Raw genomic sequence first — 19,309 nt, forward strand, 5'->3', positions numbered from 1 at the left:
AGTGAACCATCTGTGACATTTCATTGATGTACAATCACTTTCTCTTGAATGTCAACAATTTCATTGGAGAGTTCACAAAAATGCCTTAAAGTCACTAATGATTTATTCATTGAGCTATGAAAAGACCAAGCCAACTAACATTTTATTTGGAGGATAAACTCCTTAAAATGAAGCTATATACTAAACTTAGAAGTAAAGAATTAACACTGAATAGTTATCCAACTGCATCTGACTGAGTTAGTTCTGTTCATTGTATTTTAGCAGCTGTTACAGACCCTTTATTAATATAGCTTAATTTCTTGAAAAACTTTTTTTTTGGGGGGGGGGGGGTATAAAAATCTTAGACAAGCACTCACTTTATTCTCCAAGAAATTCTTAGGCATTTAATAACAGTTAATATGATTAACATGTGACAACAGGTCTATGAACAGAAGTTTTAATTCAGAACATTTCAGTCATTGAGTTCTTCCCTGTCCGGGGCAAATGTGATATGGACCAGTTTTGTGTACGACTCAAAATTCATGTAGCCCAGGTAGGTGCCGAACAGAACCTGCATTAAAATAATTCCGCGCATTTTCTTCACGATCGGCATGGAGATGTCCACGCAGAACCGGAACGTGTTGCCCTTCTCCAGCTTTAATATGTTGTCGTACCTGAAGGCGAGGGCAAGATTCACAGGTAAGGCCAAGAGGATCGGGTACATCGCGCCGCTCGTCAAGCCAACAAGCGCCCCTCGCAGCAGGACGCAGGTCGGACAGTTGAGGTCGCCATGCAGGAGTGGGCCTGACACCACTCCAGTGTACAGAGTAGCTGTGGTCATGAAGGGCAACATCGCCATCGGCAGGCTGGAGGTGATGGCCGCCTGTGTGACGTTCAGGGCCCTGCGGTACAAGCTGTTAGCAATCAAACCCGCCAAACCGGCGGTTCCCCCCAGAAGAAAAGGTCCATACTGAAAGTGTTTCTGGTCTAAGTCAGGAAGTCTCTGAAGATTTTTCAACAACATTTCACCAATCATTTGTCTCGTCACACTTCCAGCGACCGTGCCCTGCGTCCTGTCCGACATCATGAGCGGGTTACCGAACTACCTCCACTGTTCACGGCGCCAGAATCGTCTTCTGTCCAGTTCAATGTATGGTGGACTCCTAGGTGAGGACAGGGCGCGGGCATGTTTTACCCACAATTCAATGCAATGAAGATGGGTGTTTTCACCCCGAGTAAGTTCTATCAGGCAATTCTGCCTTACGCCCCTAACGCGATTGAGTCTGTACATTAAAAAAAAAAAATTCTCCGCTGTCACACTTCTTTCTCGTTTGAGTTTCATTCATGTATTTTTCCCAGAGCGCACAATGTTTTTACGTCATCCGAAATACGAGAATATATTGAAGAAAAGTGCATTAAGAGAGAAACTTTACACAAGTTGGCTGCCTCAGTGGCAGTATCGTAGCCTATGAGGTTTATCCGAGGCGCGATTATTGCTAGTTGCTAGTTGAAACTTCACATACACAACAAATTAAATTCATTGATTAATGCATTGAGGGTGGCGCAGTGGGCAGTGCTGTCACCGCAGCAAGGCGGGTACGGGTTCGAGTCCCGTCTCTGTGCGCAGCATAGACTTGTGCGCTGAGACTGACAGCAGAGCGCAGTTGCGCAGGCGCGCAGTTTAGAGGGAACGCTGATAGGCGGTATTTCACAATCTAAAGGTTAGTAACGAACTCAATGTCCATTAAGCTATTCATCCAGGTCATGGTATCTTTCTGTGCTCAGTAAAGTCTAGTGGAGTTGTTGGAAAAGTAAACCATCCTGTCAAAGGGTTCTGGTTTTGACAGGATAGTCGTGAGTTCCTAGTGCAGTCTCTGTAGTTCTTAATTCACACTTTATAACATGTTTATTAAGGGAAATAACATTGCATCTGACGTAAAACTACTATCAACAATACAACATTTAGCCAATTCATCTTACCTTAGATGTGAGTGGCTAACTGGAACCATAAACCAGTTTAAGCGTCGCACTGTTTGGCAGCGTAGATCTGGATCGTGAACGGTGGTTCCTGACAGACTAACCCCGGGGCACAAGTACCCATTCAAACGAGTGGGCGTTGTTATTGTGTGCCTGGCTGTCGAATCTGTTTGAACAAGTCCACCCACTTCTCAGGAAGTTCGCCATCTTTGACGATTACTAGTCGACGGTATTTTCTGAGTTTATTGTTTACAAACGTCATCATACGCGTTAAAATTTTGTCGAAGGTCATAATTATATTGACACAAGACAGGTAAGACCAATTATTTCATATTTATTCTTTGTTTCCTATTGCTATTCGTGTTGTAGCGGCTAGCCATCGTTAGCAATTAGCTTTTCTGAGATTCGACGTCTCACCAACATGGCAAGTCTTTATCCGGTTTAGTAGCGTCGAATAGCCACGAAAAGGAATAAGCAATAATGGAAGACACATTTTCTTTGTCACATCACAACGCCGACCATGAATGTGCTACATAATGTTAACATATATATTTATATCGTACATATCGTCAGTATGGCTCATGTTAGTATACAGTAATTAGCTCACCAGATGCTAAACGGGCCTATAACGGGGCAAGGCCAGACTCATCTCAGGTACATTTAGGTTTTACTAAATTACTCAAGAACGGAGATGTTAATCTGTTTTTGTTTTGTTAACATTCAGTATGTTCAGATGTTCTTCAGTTCATTACTCTGCGTCTTAATGGCTTATCAAGGACGACCATAATGATCGTATCGAGTCTGTAGAGAAGAGCTTTGTAGTCACAGTGATCTCCAGGCCAAAATAAAGCTACTTGTGCACATAAATGTAGTTTTGCATTTGGGTACCCTTATGTCCGCATAAGTCTATTGCCTGTGAGGACAAAACATTTCAAAGATAAATAATAGTGTAATCTGATCACATTCTACTCTATATTTTAAAAAGGACTTGAAAGCTCTTTGTCATTGTTTTTATTTTTGTTGTTGTTGTTTTGATCTCAGATGCGCCAGTTAAAAAGAATCCACTCCCCAGGCATTTGGCTCGACGAGTACATCTGGGAGGAGAGAATGGAGTGTCGTAAGCGAAAGAGAGATTCTCACAGCAGTGAACGAGAGAATAAGTCCAGGAGAACTCATCGTCATCACAGAACGTATGAGGGGTAAAAATCTATTGCTTTCTGTTGTGTTTAGTACTTAGCCACATTCTGAGGCTTTTTCTAGTGTTTTCTTTCCAAGAAATGCATTTTAATCAGTCAGATATTTTATGACCGGCTAGATTATGTCATGAGAGGAACCACGGTTTGGCCCTTCCAGTAAGATTTCATTGTATTTGACTCACATCATGTAGAAAGCAGTTAATAAGCCAACCTGAAAATCAGGTTTAAAGTTAGTCCTTTCCAAATGAGCTAAGCCAAAGATGCTGATATCAGAAACGCCACTGGGGGGGGCTTCAGTAATTCTCACAATTATTCTTCTTTGAAGAATTGTGAGTCTACATGTTGTTAATCTGTATTGAAGTTAATTTGCATTATAGAACAGACCTCGTACATATTTTTGTGAGATTTTTTTTAACCGAGCAACGTGTTGTATTTCTAATTAATGAATCCACCTGTCCACAAAGTTTCAGTGTCACATGCTCGTGTTTGTGAGCATCTGTGATGGCCCCTGGGGTTACATTTGATGTTTCCAATTCAACTCTAATTTTAATTCTGTGGAGAGGAGGGATTCTTCCTGGAGGAAAACGGATATCACTCGGGTGCTATGGCCCTAGGGGTTTACTGGTTTTTTTTTAATTCTCAGGTACTAGCTTTGCCTTCTGGGTGGCTGTTCCAGATGTAATTCTCAACATTCTTTCAAAGTTTTGTGGGTATAGAATTGAGCCCCTTCGAATTGTACTTAAAAGCTTGTTATACATTTTAGTGGTTCACACCAAAAGCGTGTGGTCACATCAGGCTGTTTGTTGAAATTTTGATTTGGGTTGTCATGACAGCTGCTTCAGTGTTAAAATTGGCCCAAGGTTTTGCATTACATGTTGGTACAGTCTTTTAATAAAATGTCTCTGGATTGCAGCCTTCCAGTATTTGGGATCCTGGGTGTCTTGTAGATTTGAATCAGCGTGTTGCTAATTACAAATATTATATAAAAGGCTCGGGGATCGAGTTAGTAGCAAGAGGTGGACTATTAGCACCATCATGTACAGTCTTCATTTTATTTTAGAGTTTTGACAAGGAACTTTGGTGTTTCTGACCTAGCCTGTGTGCTCTGATCTGTTATTAATTTGTGTATCAACTTTTATTTTTTTGCAGGCAGTACCTGGAAACCCGCAATTTGAACCAAAGGCTGGAATCTCGGGAAAGACAGAGTTTGGACCAGTCCTGTGAGGCGGATAATCGTGATGGTACCTGCAAGGACAGAGACCGGGACCGGGACTGGCACCACTACAGCAAGTCTTCTGGGCGTAGTGGCCGGAGCGGACGCAGCAGGCGAAGCAGCCGCAGAAATAGAGACAGAAGGCGCAGGCGTAGCCATTCTCGACACAGGTCCTCCTCGGTACGAAAACATCCTTCTCCCCTCCACCCCCTGTCTTGTCTAAATCACCAAATCGAATGGTCCATTATCACTGGGGTTTAGTCATTGCTTAACACTTTTTATCTTTCTCTGTATCTTTCTATGTTCTCTGTTCCTGACTATTAAGCATGATTTTTAGTAATGAGTAGTAATAGGGGCGTAGGAGCTAAGGAAGTAAGTGATTGTGAGTGTGGACAGTATTTTTGCTGAAATCTTATTGGACAGTAATGGAACATAACAGTAAATAATGAAGTTTTATAGGTAGATTTAAAAAACATGTAGAAAGACTGTCATCAATCAAGTTCAGTTTTTTATGTACTACTCTGAGAAAGTCTCTCATCTGAAAATCTTGTTGCCATGTTTTTCTTCTGTAACACACACTATGTGGTGGCTGGCGCCCAATTTCTCTGACGGGGCTGAATTTGAATTTGCTGCTCCGTCCATTCGCCTGGCGGCGTAACTGAACGGCCTGAATCTATCCATCCCTACACCTCCCCCCCTTGGCCTGGTTGAATGAATGACGATGTCGCATTGTGATGGCCTGGTGCTGGCTGGCTGGCTGATGGGTTATTGATGTGATGGCGGATTGCGGCGGGTCCGGTGCAGAGGAGGAGCCATCGCCGCAGGAGCAGGAAAAGATCCAGGAGTGTTGAGGATGATGGCGAGGGTCACCTCATCTATCACAGTGGAGACATGCTGAGAGCGAGATGTATAGAATATATACTTTTTTTTTTCCTACTGTTGACACTTTGTCTCTCTCACTCTCTGTTGTCTGGTTTTTATTTCCAAACATTGAATAGAAACAGAAGCATTTGGGCCAATAAGCTTAACTTTTTTAGGTTAGATATTGCTTGTCTTTGTCACATAAATAGCATTGAGTTGTATTCAGTTTATTCATAAGTCAGTTCTATAGTACTGTTAAATAGAACAACATAACATCAGGCAGTGTACCATCCCAAGGACAATGTTTCACCTCGCCAGTGCTGTGATTCTAACTTCTTTTTTCTATTTCCTGTAGATGAGATTGTGTGTACTCTAGGAGAGGGTGCCTTTGGGAAGGTTGTCGAATGCATTGATCACAATAAGTATGAAACCAAACATATTCCATATAGCGCAGTATTTGTAATGATATGTCTTTCAGCCTCCTACGATGTCCAAAACTGCTGTTTTGTTTTTCCAGTGATGGAGCACGGGTAGCTCTGAAGATCATTAAAAATATCGACCGCTACCGTGAGGCAGCTATGTCTGAGGTAGAGGTGCTTGAACAATTGAAGTCCCTCGACTCTGAGCGGAAATTGTAAGTCTGTTTGTTGTAACTTTATGCCAGACAGTCGTTGCAGGGCAGTAAGTTCAGAATTTGCAACTTAACGGACTTTCTCCCCCTTAGTGCTTGTGTGCAGATGCTGGACTGGTTTGACTACCACGGCCACATTTGTATCTCTTTTGAGCTTCTTGGCCTCAGCACCTATGATTTCCTCAAGGAAAACAACTTCCAGCCTTTTCCTATTGACCACATAAGGCACATGGCTTATCAGATCATACAAGCTGTGCGATGTGAGTAATGGACTCGTACATGGACAGAAAATACAGTGTTTTAAACAAGTGCTGGGTTTGAAGTGTATGTGGTTTCTTTCAGTCCTGCATAACAACAAGCTGACACACACAGATTTGAAGCCTGAGAACATTCTCTTCATTGATTCAGACTACGATATGGTGTACAACCCTGAAATGGTAAATGTGTTAGTGAACAAAATCACATTGAATTCCCAATTTTGATGTTCATACCAGGAGTTACATGATTGATTAATCCCCAGAAACGAGATGAGCGCACACTGAGGAACCCGAATGTGAAAATTGTGGACTTTGGTAACGCAACATATGACCATGAGCACCACACGTCTGTGGTATCCACACGTCACTATCGTGCCCCTGAGGTCATTTTAGGTACGTTGCTTCTTTTCAGCGTTGGAATTTTGGAGGGATCATTTTGAGTTGACTTGTTATTTAGGAAACATTGTCTCTGTCAGATCTGGGCTGGGACCATTCGTGTGACGTCTGGAGTGTGGGTTGTATCCTTATTGAGTACTACCTTGGATCTACTCTCTTCCAGGTGAGTGACCTCAATCAACAGATTGAAGTGTTTCTACTCTTGATATATTTACAGTTGTAAGCAGGATGACTTACATTGTTTACTCCTTCAGACACATGATAGTAAAGAGCACCTTGCTATGATGGAGAGAGTCCTGGGTCCCATACCCACAAACCTCTTGCAGAAAACCAAGTAAGATGACCTTTAACACATCTGATGGCATTTCTGTTCATGATAACAAAAACATTGTAAATGAATGCAATATTTTTCAATCCTCAAAGACATGAAACCCATGTAGAGTTTAATAAAATATCATCGTGTGTTGTACAGGAAACGGCGGTTTGTTCACCGGTGCAAGCTTGACTGGGATGTACACAGTACTTTGGGAAGATATGTCAGGAAACACTGCAAACCCCTCAAAGTAAGGAATAATAATCTGAATAGTCCATTTTCAGGACTTGCTTAGAAAACTTTGTGTTCTTTTATATTAACAAAAATTGTTTTGTCTTTTTTTTGTCAGCATTACATGGTATCTAAGCATGAAGACCACCGGCAGTTGTTTGACCTGATCCAGAAGTTGATGGAGTACGACCCAAGTAAACGCCTTAGTCTGGAGCAGGCGCTGCAGCACCCCTTCTTCTCCTGCTTCTCTACGAACAGCAGTAGCAGAAGTGACAGAAGAAGCAGTAGCAGTAAAAAAGACTGACCTCCTGAGCCTGTAAACCTCTGAACTGTAACATTGGTTGACATTGATCACAGCGCTTAGTGCCAGCCTCTACTTCCTGACTCTCCAGGAGAGGTATACCTTATGACTGTATCAGTCCACTGCCCCATTCTGCTGTCCTTCTCAAATCTAGTGTTGTCTTACTCCAACTCAGTTAAGTTATTCAGCTTTATTGTTTCCATGCAATTAATTCTCAAAATGATTTGTATTTATTTGCTATTGTAATTTAATGTGTATCTTCTTAGAACAGGAAATGTTATTTTTTTGTTTTTTGTAAGTAGCCCTATTATGTCCATTTTCACTGAAAGATTTATCCTGGAATGAAGACCTGCATCTGGTAGCCTTGATTATTCAACAATGATTAATAAAAAAAATAAAGTGCTATTTTTCGGGCATTAGTCATTAAAAGTCATTAAAGTGATTTATTTTTCCCCATTTACTGATTATGTAACTTTACAGTTATGTGCATTTTGTCAATAAATGTGAATATACTACAAACCTGGAGTGACGTGAATGCGTGGATGAGACGTTCAGTCACGTGTAGTAGCAGCTTTTATCCACGGGGTGGCAGCAAACACTGCACAGTGCAGTTAAGGAACATCATTGAAGTTCTAAGAAATCGGACTTTATGGCCCCATGAATATGATATTGATTCATTCTGATCAGTAATATATATTTCAATGGAAGATTTTAGTGGGTGATTTTTAAAGTAAAATGAAAAATCTGCACCAGGGTTAAACGAATTAAAATGCATCCCGGTGAGACACGAACACGAGGAACAAAGTTTCTCTGGCTGTTTTTTTTCTCCTTTTTTTTTGACAATATGGTCATTATTGAGCAATATGTGTTTTCTGTTACAGTATTCCGTTTAGTTCATTAAGTTACGCAGTCTTTTTAAAGTGAGGTTCTGTTAGTAGTTATAACCTGAAATTGCCCGTCTCTAGATTTTTGACAACTTTTTATATTGATTCCGGACATTGTGGTAAATTCCAGTCATTCTGAAGAATTTCAATTTAGTAAATTGCTTTAGAATATTAAAATATATTTGGGACTACATCGCATTAACGGGGTCTAAAACGAAACCAGCGAACAACAGTCCTCACAGCTGTCAGTCGCCCACCTCTCACGTGGTGAGCAGGGCGGTCGCATCTCAACTAGTTGAACACATAATGAAAGGAGGAAAACAATTGGATCTGTCGGCAGTAGAAATTACACATCCACGCAGGATACACCCCGACATGAAACAAAGACCTACGAGTGAGTGAGCGCCTTTTTTTTTCTGATTGGCATCAGATCGCTCCCATCTGCGCCTGGCGCAAACCCGGTGCGCACTGCTGCCTCTTCTTGTTCCACTACTAAATAAAGACAACGCGTTGAACGGCGAGCCCAGTGGACCGGACCTGGCGTTTTGAATTTGTTACGTGGGCCACTATTTCGTCCACAGAACCTGCTCACGTTTTGTTTTGAGAGCAACACCAACATCAGTTATTTGCTTTTCATTGACAAGCTACTGAAGGAATTCAGCATGGATACAGCCAAGGACTCTGTCGGGGAAAGCAAGCCGGCGTGTCAGTGCGCACCCAAGTCTGTGGTCCAGCAGTGGCTCCCGGGCTCCGTCATCGCTCTGTGCCTGCTGATGTCGCTGAGCTCCCTCACCGTGTGTCTCCTGATGAGCTTCAGGACCCACCAGCTGGAGAACCGACTGCAGGTGGAGCTGACCAAAGCGGCCGTCTTTGACCCGCCGCACAGGGCTTTACTAAACGAGGATGGAAACCTGAGTCCAGAGTTGACCACCCCAATAGGGAGCCTCGTGGAAGAGGTATTTGGTGTAGAATGTGGACTTATTTAATCTGTCATTGATTAACTGTCTGTGAACTGCTGATAGTCGCACTGCTCGTTTGTGCGTAAAGTGTGCGTAAAAACAGGAAACATGTGTAGTTAGGGTGACAAACTCACACGCTTGTCAGTTTTTGAAAATTGCAGTCCAGTTACTATCCCTACATCCTTTTTAATGCGTGACTTTATGGATCAGCGATGCATGCAGCTGGTGAATTATCTGTTGAAGCTCTTTACAGGATGTCATAACCACCGATGATAGACATAAACTTAACAAGTCCTTTCATTCTACATCTATGTACTTTGACATTATTGATTATAACTTAGCTTGTTCCACTCGGAATTTTCACACGTGGGACTTTTTAATCTCACACTGGAATTATCTGTGTGTCTGCAGAAAATGATGGTACTGATGCCAAAACTGCGAACAGCGAGAGATGTTGGCCATGAGTGTGCCTGTCCTCCAGGTATCAGTCCCCGTTCTTTGTAGCGTTAGTTCCACATACACCATGCAAAGAAACACACACACACACACACACACACACACACACACACACACACACACACACACACACACACACACACACACACACACACACACACACACACACACACACACTCACACTCACACACACACACACACACACACACAAAAACCTGTATGGAGTGTTTTTGACAACACCTCCTGAATGTATGTGTGTGTGTGTGTTGTATTTTTTTCCTGTGTGGAGGAATGATGCTCCTAAGCCTCAGTAGGATCCAGACTGTGAAAACAGGGCTCAACACTCAACAGATCAGTGGAAGTTTGGGCCGTCCACCCGAAGCCCTGATGCCTCATGTCAGTAGAGATGCTCACTTTAATACATGGAGAAGCTGAGTGCCAAGATTGGCCACGCCTGGCCTCTGGGTTTCATTACAGGGCTTGTGATAGTTGCACAGGTGGGGGAACAGTGTGTGATCCACATCATGTTACACACAGACTCCCCTGTTATGCCTGGAAATTAAAGAAAGATTGTATTTCATTTCTGAGGTATGCGATCAGTTTGTACTCATGGTGTTGAAGCATGAACGACACTGGGTTTGATCACCCGATATTGGTTTTTAATGGTTCACAGCGGCTCTGTCAGCTCACTGGTGAAAAACTCTGTTGAGCATCATTGCCAGAGAAATTATGTGTCTGCAGCAAAAGAATTAATGTGTATTGCTTAAGCTGACATTTTATGATATTGCAGATTTGTGAGAATTTCCCATGAAATCTCACTATCAACACTCACGAAAGAAATTAGTGTCAGTTCAAATAGATATGGTTCAGGATTTTTAGTGTCCATGTTTCAGAGACTTCTTTCCCCTGCTTTTCTTTATTCTTCTTTCTTTGCTGTGGGTGTGAATAGCTCCGCAACAACAAGAACATGTGAAACCATTCACAAGTGGAATTTATGAGCCTTTGTCATCACATTATGTTTTTCAGTCTGCTGTGCCAGGATGGATCCTGGCTCAGGGGGCTGATCAGTGACATTTGTGCAAGCGTTTGTTGAATGCAGAGCCAAGTTGATCCAAGTTGTATTTTGTTGTTATAATACCTATTTTAACATAGTACTAAGTGTCACTCAGAAGAATCATAAGCAGAGCTGCATGCCCCTTGTAAATACTTTCTGGGTTAGAACCATCCTGTACTAAACTGTCAGCACAATGATTTTAACATATTTGCTCCTTTATCAAATCATTTCACCAGATACTTCATACCGTTTTTGTGTAATTCATGCAGATGTGCTGATTTTAAAACTGAAAAACAGTCCTATACTGCCACCAGAAATTTATTTAAAGGTCTGTCTTTCCAATTTCTGGTTTTTAAGTATAGTCTTTTGTTTTTCGGCGAAACAAAGGCTTGTTTTGTTTATTGGGGTTTCGGTGCAACACATGCCCGTGGACATGTACGTTGTCACGTTAAAACAAGTGGATTGCTCAATACAGGGTTGTTAACATTTCTCCATAAACTGTGTTTATTTCGATTGGGGTTTCTCCGCTGATAAACTTGGATTTGCAGACTTTGTTCAGGTGCTTTATGTTCAAGTACTCGCATGAGGATCTATCAGGGGGCTGAAAGTTTTTATGCCACATCCTTTACATGTGACTCATGTCCATAGATTTTTGTATACTTCTATCTGAGCTGTTTTGCATGTGCATAGGTGCATCCCATCTCTGTCTGTCACACATGTCTGCCATGTGGCCGTGTGTGTGTGATGTATGAGTCTAGTTTCTGTCCCTGAGCCTTTGAGGGGCCGACAGAGGCACCTCTCTCAACACGACACTGTAAGAAGAGACCCTCCTCTCCCTTTAGCACCAGTTCTACCCAACTGAAACTTGAATCTCTCACCACCAAGATCACAGGCCAAAGTATTTCTGCCTGTATGTGTGTGAGAAACACACTCCCACAGAGCATGATCGGCATTTCTACCACTGAAGCTGTGGCCCCCCTCCTCTGGGTGAGCACCTTTGCGCCTGCATGAAGATGGGTGCCCAACAGGGGGCAGCACTTCCAAGGCAGTGCTTATTAAGAGTTTGCCATTAACACTTCCTGAATTTTTTTCTCAAACATTATTGTATTTGGAAGGAAAAGGTCCTCTGGTTCCGTGGCAGACAGAGACTAGAAATAGTTTTTGACCCAGGCTTCGACCCGAGGGACATTTCCTGTTCTGTGTCAGCAGAAAAAGCCATATGACACTTTCATACCCACAGATTGGACGGATCCAGCAGTCATTAGGACTCAGACGGACTGTGTCACAGGGTTTAAGTCTGCTCACTTCAGGTGTTTGCAATTAACAGCCGCCTGTTCACTCAGACACACGCAACATATTCTCTTACACGCAAATGTAGACAAACTTTCATTACCTTCGCATAAACACAACACTTTTGGCTTGGCTAATTTGAACCATGTGAGGCCTTGTACACGTCTTCTCGTAAGGGGGAGTGTATTGTCATCTCCGCAATTTGCATTTTAAAGCGGTTTAACACGTCTGCAGCCAGCAAGTGGCCACAAAGTCTGCAAACACTTGGACCAAGACCCAAAATTAAACCCCAGCCTGAGATGCTGTTGACTCTCACTGAGCGACCGGTGGCTGCAGGCTGAGCTTCTGGGGGGGGGACGCTAAATTTATTGCCTCTATTGAAGGAGAGATTTTTATATTTGAACAAATTGAAGGCTTATACATTGGTCAGTACTGCAGTGTAGTAAGTTATGAGTCAGTTTTTAAAAATAAAATAATTTAAAAACTTTTTGATTGGCCTCCTTTTATTAAATATCCAAAATGTTAACCACAGATTCTCATCTGTCACATATTTGTTTTTCTATTCCTGATGCTTTCCAGCCTGAGAAACTGGATGATTGGGTCATAGGTGTTATATACTGTACTGTATCGGGGTTATTAAGTAGCAGTCATCCAACATTACCAACCATTTGTAAATAAACTCTTTCTTTCTTAAAAATACTATTGCATGACCTCAAGTGTAGATGTGTATCTTGAGTCATAATTTGGACTCGACTCCTTTGGTTGGTGTCGAGCATCCAAGTATTTTGTGTTAGTGTATACGAGGGCGAGAGGTCAGACCCCTGACTGCGTGGTGAGATCGATTTCCATCAGATAAGAGCTCATTAACACGCCGGGCAGGAACACACAACCTCATGAACATGTGTTCATGTGTATTTATATAATGGAGAAAGCCTGCTCTCAGCACGTCTCCTCGATGCATTTGACCTTCATACAAATAAATAAATATTTATTTCCTCTTGTAAATTCTTCTGTTCATTCTGTAAAAGCTGCTACTTGGGCAGATTACCATCCTTCAGTTGTCTGCAGCGGTGTGACGTCCAACAGAAAATACATTACCTGATCCTGTTTACCAACCCGTTGCTCTCTGGAGGAGACGGGGGAAAGTATGGTTTTAGGGACATGGACACCCCCCCATTCCCACACCCCCCAGGATTCATTTTATTTAAAATGTTTTTAAGCCATAATACATCAGACAGGAAGCTTGCAGCCACCTATACAATATATACCCTTGGGAAGAATACCACAGTCCCACATAAGCAGCATTAACAACGGCTCCCCAAAAAATTAAATGCAGGAAATTTGTTTCATTAGTAGTTTTTTATGTATTTTATGATTCATCTTTGAGCTGAAGACATTTCTCTAAGTATTAAAATGCATGTAAGTGTGTCCTTTGTGTGTGCGTGTGTGTGTTTGTGTGTGTGTGTGTTTATGGATATTTGTGTACTTATTCATTCATTTTGTACTTGTCTTGGTGTCTGCTTGCTTTGCTGCTGCTGCAAAAGTCAAATGTGTGTGCACAACGACAAGCACTCAAATGTTCTGCCAAGGTGATCTGAAGGATGTTTTTTTCTACTTCTTCACTCCTCTTCTGACCCGTTGCTCTAGACCTGCTTTACATGTATTTATCTCTATTTGACAGCAGATCTCCGTGACACAGCTCTAAAATCCCAGCATCCTCGGTTTGCTTCTAGCCTTTGGTTCATGTGCGTGTTATTCACTCCGGTCACCGTAAGATTAAAATAAAAAACTGACTCTTCCTGATGTGTTGTTCTCATTTGGAGGATGGTCTTGGAAGGCTCAAGTGTGCTCAGTTTATTTGTAGAAAGGAAGAGGAATACTCCCTCCAGGATTGTTGGAAATATTTAGTTTGGAGGTGGTTGTGCCTGAGGACATGGTGGTGCACTTGTTAGAACTGTAGCCTCACAGTAAGAAGGTTTGTTGTTGTTCTCCCCATGTCTGTGTGGGCTTCCTCTCACTGTCCAAAAACCAGTTAGGTCAACTGGTTGCCTGAATGTGTGTAAGTGTGAGCATGGGTACTTGTTTTCCTCTGGCCAGTAGGGTGTACCTGGATATTATATGTGCTCTCATCAGGTGTAATTGGCTACTCATCTCTCATTTATTTCAAATTATGGAAGATAATTTAACATTGAACTCTAGACTGAATCCTGCTGCATATTAGATTGCCTCAGGTGAGGTCACTCGAGCCACCGTGACTGTAGTTGAAGACTAGGATTTTAAAAAAGAACAGTGGAGGCGTAAAGTTAGAATGAAGTGATCTTCTCTAACCTTTTTAGTTCCTTCTTCATCTAGTGGAGTCTACGCTAAAGAGTTCATGAGCAGGACAAACACCTCACAATTTCAGGCTGAAATTGCAACAATCGAGTTGCATTATGGGTAATCTAGGCTGCCAAGTTTAACAGAATAACAGTGATAAAAACTACTGAGATTTTATTACATCTGCTTTGATTTGACACTGATTTTTAAACCGTTCATCTTGAGAATAACGACTTTATAGAAATGTAATGACTTGTATGTGTGAAGTGTTCATCTGAAACACGTGGAGCTGTTGGAGAGTTGTTTCTGAAACTTTTAGGAGGCCAAATGATTTGTTGCATTTACTGTTACATCTTTTTAAATGGGGAGTGCTTTGTGTTATTTATATAACTAAATGTAGAGAATTTTGTGTTAAAGGGTCATCAGGATTAATGCTATCAAATAAATGAATGAATGGGTGAATGAATGAATGAATGCATGAATAGGAAATGTTCCCCCTGGTGTATTCACTATTATAGTACTTTTATGTATTAAATTTACATGTGGTTATTTGTGTGGAACTTTATTTAAATAATTCTCATGTGCATGTGAACATTTAGATTGTGTTTCTTGGCCATCGGTTATGATACACACACACACACACACACACATACACACACACACACACACACACACACACACACAAACACACACACACACACACACACACACACCATACCCCTGCCCTATCCGTCTCTCATCAGCCTCCTTATTAAAGTTATTTTTCTGGAACCACAGTGTCGGACAGCAAAGCCAACATTCTTCCTTCAGAATAAAATAATAAAACAAATAAACAGCTGGATGCAGGATGGCCAGTTGGCAGCGGATAGACTCCCACAAGGACCTCAGGAACGCGCAGATGCCAGGCAGCGGGGGTCATGATGTGCCAAGAGGAAGTCCCCGAACAAACACATCCAGTAATAGGACACAGATTATCTGAAAACTCTAATAAATGATCCATCAACTAAATATCATCTTAGCTGTGAGATGATTAGAAGCAGAGCGTATTGAGGAGGAAACACTGAGTATAACCAATTTAAATAATTTTCCATCCATCCATGTGTTCATATTTAAACATCAGAATGTAGGTTGCCACTTCTTGATTAGCAGTGGACATTAAAAAAAAGTTTGCGATTGAGCAACAAGTTATGTAAGGGTCTGTTAATAATTGTATCAGTGTTTTGTTCCAGGCTAGTCACAGAAGTGAAGTGGAGCTGTTTATGAGGCCGAGGTTTCACTTTTTCTCTCCTGGCTCCATGTAACGCTGCAAGAAAAAAAAAAACATGAAGGCTTTTCACCTGCATAGGAAATATTAAATACATAAAACATTAGTGGGCAGAAATAAAATATAATGCCGGGTTTTTTAATATAAACTGCAGTTTGTTTGAAGTGTCAAGCTTCAGTTTTGCTGTTATGATAGCATGTCCACAATAATGTCAGCTTCACAATAATGTTAGACAACAGGTTAGTTAAAGGTTTTCCAGCAGGCCAGTGTGCATCTGAAGCAGCCAGCCGTGTGTAAAACCACACGAGCATCATTCATATCTTCACCCATGAACAGCTCACGTCTCTGGAACACAATCTGAATCTGTGATTACTCCTTGGTATATAGTTTTTGAAAGGCCAGGGATTATTACAGACAAGCAAACAAATATGATCATAAACTCTACTCTTTCTCTGAGGAACAATCCCTCTTTCTTCATGATGATCCAGATCATTATTTGATTGCTTCAAGTATTGCTTGAGCTTTCAGGGTCAGATGATTTTGTAACGAAGGGAGTCAGAGTAACATAAATAGAACTTAGTTCCTTTTACTTGAACATTAATACAATCAATGGATTCCCAGTGATGATGTTGGGAGTTTGGCAGTGAGAACAAGAACTCCAGTGATTCCTCATGACTTTACATCATCCAGTTATATCTTTAGTTTCCATTGTTACAATTAGAAGACTCTTGAAGCTTGAAATTACCCAATGTGTTTATAAGAAACAGGAATACAAACATATTTAACATCAATTACGCAACTCTGAAAAGTATATATAATAGTCTGAACATTCCCACATGTTTGAGACGTGTAAAATTAGTACCATCACATCAATTACAGGTTAATTAATTGCAGATTTGCTGCAAGTTTAATACGGAACACAACAAATGCTCGTAATGATGACGTATTTTTACTATTTTTAAAGCTTTCTTATTTTTTTTATTTCAACCATAACGACTCTTACATCAGGCATGATGAGACAATGGCTCTCCTATTTGTCTGGATCCGACTGAATTTAAATGTCCTAAGAAAACTTCCAACAGGATGCCATCTTAGCAACTGAGTCTGTATAAGAGTCTGAACAGACCTGGTTCCAAATGTGGAAACTATTCTAATGTTTTCTTTAATTACGGCAAGTGGTAGGTGACACGGTGAACAGTTCTCTGATGGAGGAGCAGAAAGAAAAATCTTTTACACCACCACATAGTCTCTGGCTGGCTGGAAACACTGGAGTCAAATGAGCCCTCTCTGTCCCTCTGCACACACCCAGATCTGGTCATCTCTTTGGGTTCATGTGAAACATGAAAGCGCTGATGGTGAACTCACTAAAACTGTGTGTCGGAAAACGAAATAATGGTGATTGTAAAATATATATGCAAATATATACACACACTTTTATTCCCAATCTCATTCTCTGTAAAGATTGGACTATGAGCCGCGGAAGTATTTTTCCAATATCAGCCTTTTCCTCCATATTTACATCCCAGCTAATGCATCAGGAATGCAGGAAGGCTGAATCCAGCTGTGCAGGATGGGAGTCACGCGAGCACACCTGGATTTATTGGACAGATAACATCTCTGGACGTGAACTCAGACAAACAGGGAGGCAGACGCGGAGCAGAGGTTATCGTTTATACGTTCCAGACACGGAGTGGAATGAGCAATCAAGGTATCCCCGTATGGGAGCCATGGGGGGGAGGGGTGGTGGTGGGATTGAGGTGTGGAGCGGGGGCATCAGTGATCCAGATGGTCTCGCTGGGTGGAACATGCTCCTGCTCAGTGTAAAGGTCCCCCGACAGGCTCGTCACTCTGCTGCCACTTCTTTAATGAGAGCGGTTCTTGTAAAAGAGGTCCTGAAACCTTTGAACGAGCCTTCTGCATCGCTGCTCCACGTTATTCTGTCATAACAGGGAGGTGAGGATCATTCTGGGCTGGAACGCAGAATGGCTTTCAACAACTTAACACCCCCTGCAATGGAAGGTTTTATTTATGTGCACAAGGCATGCTTTTTCTCTCAGTTCGACCAGTGCAAATGTGTCTCTGTCTTTTTCTTCAAACTTTTCTGTGCTTTACAAATGATACACTTCGTTTCCTTTATTTCCTCTTCCATTTCTGTCTGTATTTACAAAATGAGGAGTGTCTATTCAATGCAAGCTCTGGGACCTGGAGGCAGCTGCATCTCCACAGTAGGTCAGTGTGTTCACCCTATACATGAACCTGAAGGTCAGCCGGGACTGAGGAGGGAGGATGTAGAAAGCCATCACACTGAGCGTAAACAGAGGGACGTTATAGGGTCCTCTCTCAGGTGTGTCCATCCCACAAGCTCATTTCCTTAATATACAGAAGTCTGTGTGTCACAGAAAAGACACTAACATACCACAGATCCCTTAAATATAGCTTATTAAACACGAAGCAGTAACAAGCAGATAATCATGAATATATAGATAATCAAACAATCTATATCAGTTTTGACGGCATGAAAATGAAGCAGACACCTGAAACGATGGGTGTGAATGAATCAAGTCAAGCTGCGCCCTTACAAAGCTGAACAATAAACGTTCTTCTAAAAATGTTTTGATCCGATCATCACCGAAGCCCCACTTTGGGAAGAAATGTGTAAAAGAATAAATTCATGTTCATGTTCAGTCTGTCAGCAGTGATTTGTGTTTACCAGCTGGTATGTAGCTGATGGTGCTGTAATGAGAGCTAATGGCTGCTAAATAAGTGTTAATGAGCACACAGCGGTGGACACACACAGTGATTCTGTCACCACTGCTCGCCGCCTCTCCTGATGGAGAACGCAGCATCGAGAGAGAAGGAGATGGAGAACATGGGATATTCACCACATGTTGGAACTGTTTCATCACTGTTCCATCTGTTTTTAGCATACGGAGAAAATCTTGGGATGCATCTGCATTCGTGTTGCAGCATGTGTGTGTGTGTGTGTGTGTGTGTGTGTGTGTGTGTGTGTGTGTGGGCCTGCGTGATAGCTCACCTGGCATGCACATTATAACGCTCATATGTGAGCGTGTGTTTTTACGTTTCTGCATCAGCATCCATCTCTTCTGTCAGACTCTACTGGGATGGCTTATCGTCATATTTGCTGTACTAGTCAAAAATCATAATAAAATGAGCCCTGGGTGTATTTTTGGAGCCAGGAGAGTATATCATATATGTCCACTCAGCTCTGGTTACACGTGGAATATCTGTGTTGAACATGTGGACAAACTATCAGGTCCACCATCTCTCTTTCCTCTCAGTGTCACACTTTCTCTCTTGCCGCATTCCAGTTCGTTTGCTCCACTTTTTTCCCCCCTTACTTTCTTTCCTTATCTTTCCTCACACATCTGATCTCTCCAGACGATCAGCGAACAAATACAGTAATTTTTGCACACATTTAGGGTTTAGATGAGTTGACATCAGATGTTTATGTGTTCTTGAATCTGCTACAAGATAATCATCACGGTTCAGGAACATCATACTTGATGCAAATCAGGAATAACAGGGGCGGATCTGGTTTAACAAGACACCAGGGAAAACGACTGTTTTCACGCACGCACAAACAAACAGGCAAACACACACACGCACACACACTCACACAGCTGTTTGCATTTAAATGAATTGACCTAAATGTTCTTTTTTTTCAGGCCTTAAACAACACAAACAACCATTGGGAGAAGGATGGCTGATAA

The 19,309-nt window shown here is 41.8% G+C and overlaps 3 protein-coding genes and 1 pseudogene across 4 annotated transcripts in view; 3 read left to right on the forward strand and 1 right to left on the reverse strand.

Annotated features, from left to right (window-relative positions):
• Nucleotides 1-330: 330 nt before the first annotated feature.
• Nucleotides 331-1,273, reverse strand: tmem126a (transmembrane protein 126A). The gene has a single exon (XM_068326136.1). The coding sequence runs from the start codon at nt 1,064-1,066 to the stop codon at nt 452-454; it is 615 nt and encodes a 204-aa protein (XP_068182237.1). The 5' UTR covers nt 1,067-1,273; the 3' UTR covers nt 331-451.
• Nucleotides 1,274-1,422: 149 nt separating this feature from the next.
• LOC137603270 (U4 spliceosomal RNA) lies at nt 1,423-1,529 on the forward strand (annotated as a pseudogene).
• A 599-nt stretch (nt 1,530-2,128) lies between these two features.
• LOC137602443 (dual specificity protein kinase CLK4-like) lies at nt 2,129-7,874 on the forward strand. 2 transcript variants are annotated; one of them, XM_068325158.1, is made up of 13 exons: nt 2,129-2,269; nt 2,998-3,155; nt 4,302-4,545; nt 5,170-5,272; nt 5,582-5,648; nt 5,744-5,860; nt 5,951-6,117; nt 6,200-6,294; nt 6,378-6,507; nt 6,591-6,673; nt 6,765-6,844; nt 6,983-7,073; nt 7,173-7,874. In XM_068325158.1, the coding sequence occupies exons 2-13, from the start codon at nt 2,998-3,000 to the stop codon at nt 7,356-7,358; spliced, it is 1,521 nt and encodes a 506-aa protein (XP_068181259.1). In that variant the 5' UTR covers nt 2,129-2,269; the 3' UTR covers nt 7,359-7,874. The 2 variants fall into 2 exon arrangements, with proteins under 2 accessions (XP_068181259.1, XP_068181260.1); XM_068325159.1 differs by having other exon boundaries at nt 2,998-3,146.
• Nucleotides 7,875-8,563: 689 nt separating this feature from the next.
• The window catches only part of LOC137602950 (collagen alpha-1(XXIII) chain), a 110,353-nt gene continuing 99,607 nt past the window's right edge, over nt 8,564-19,309 (forward strand). Inside the window, 2 exon segments of the mRNA XM_068326086.1 lie at nt 8,564-9,195; nt 9,610-9,679. Coding sequence (XP_068182187.1) covers nt 8,902-9,195; nt 9,610-9,679 — 364 coding nt within the window. The 5' untranslated portion in view covers nt 8,564-8,901.

This window comes from Antennarius striatus, chromosome 10 (assembly GCF_040054535.1).
Source record: "Antennarius striatus isolate MH-2024 chromosome 10, ASM4005453v1, whole genome shotgun sequence".
NCBI classification, from domain to species: Eukaryota; Metazoa; Chordata; class Actinopteri; order Lophiiformes; family Antennariidae; genus Antennarius; species Antennarius striatus.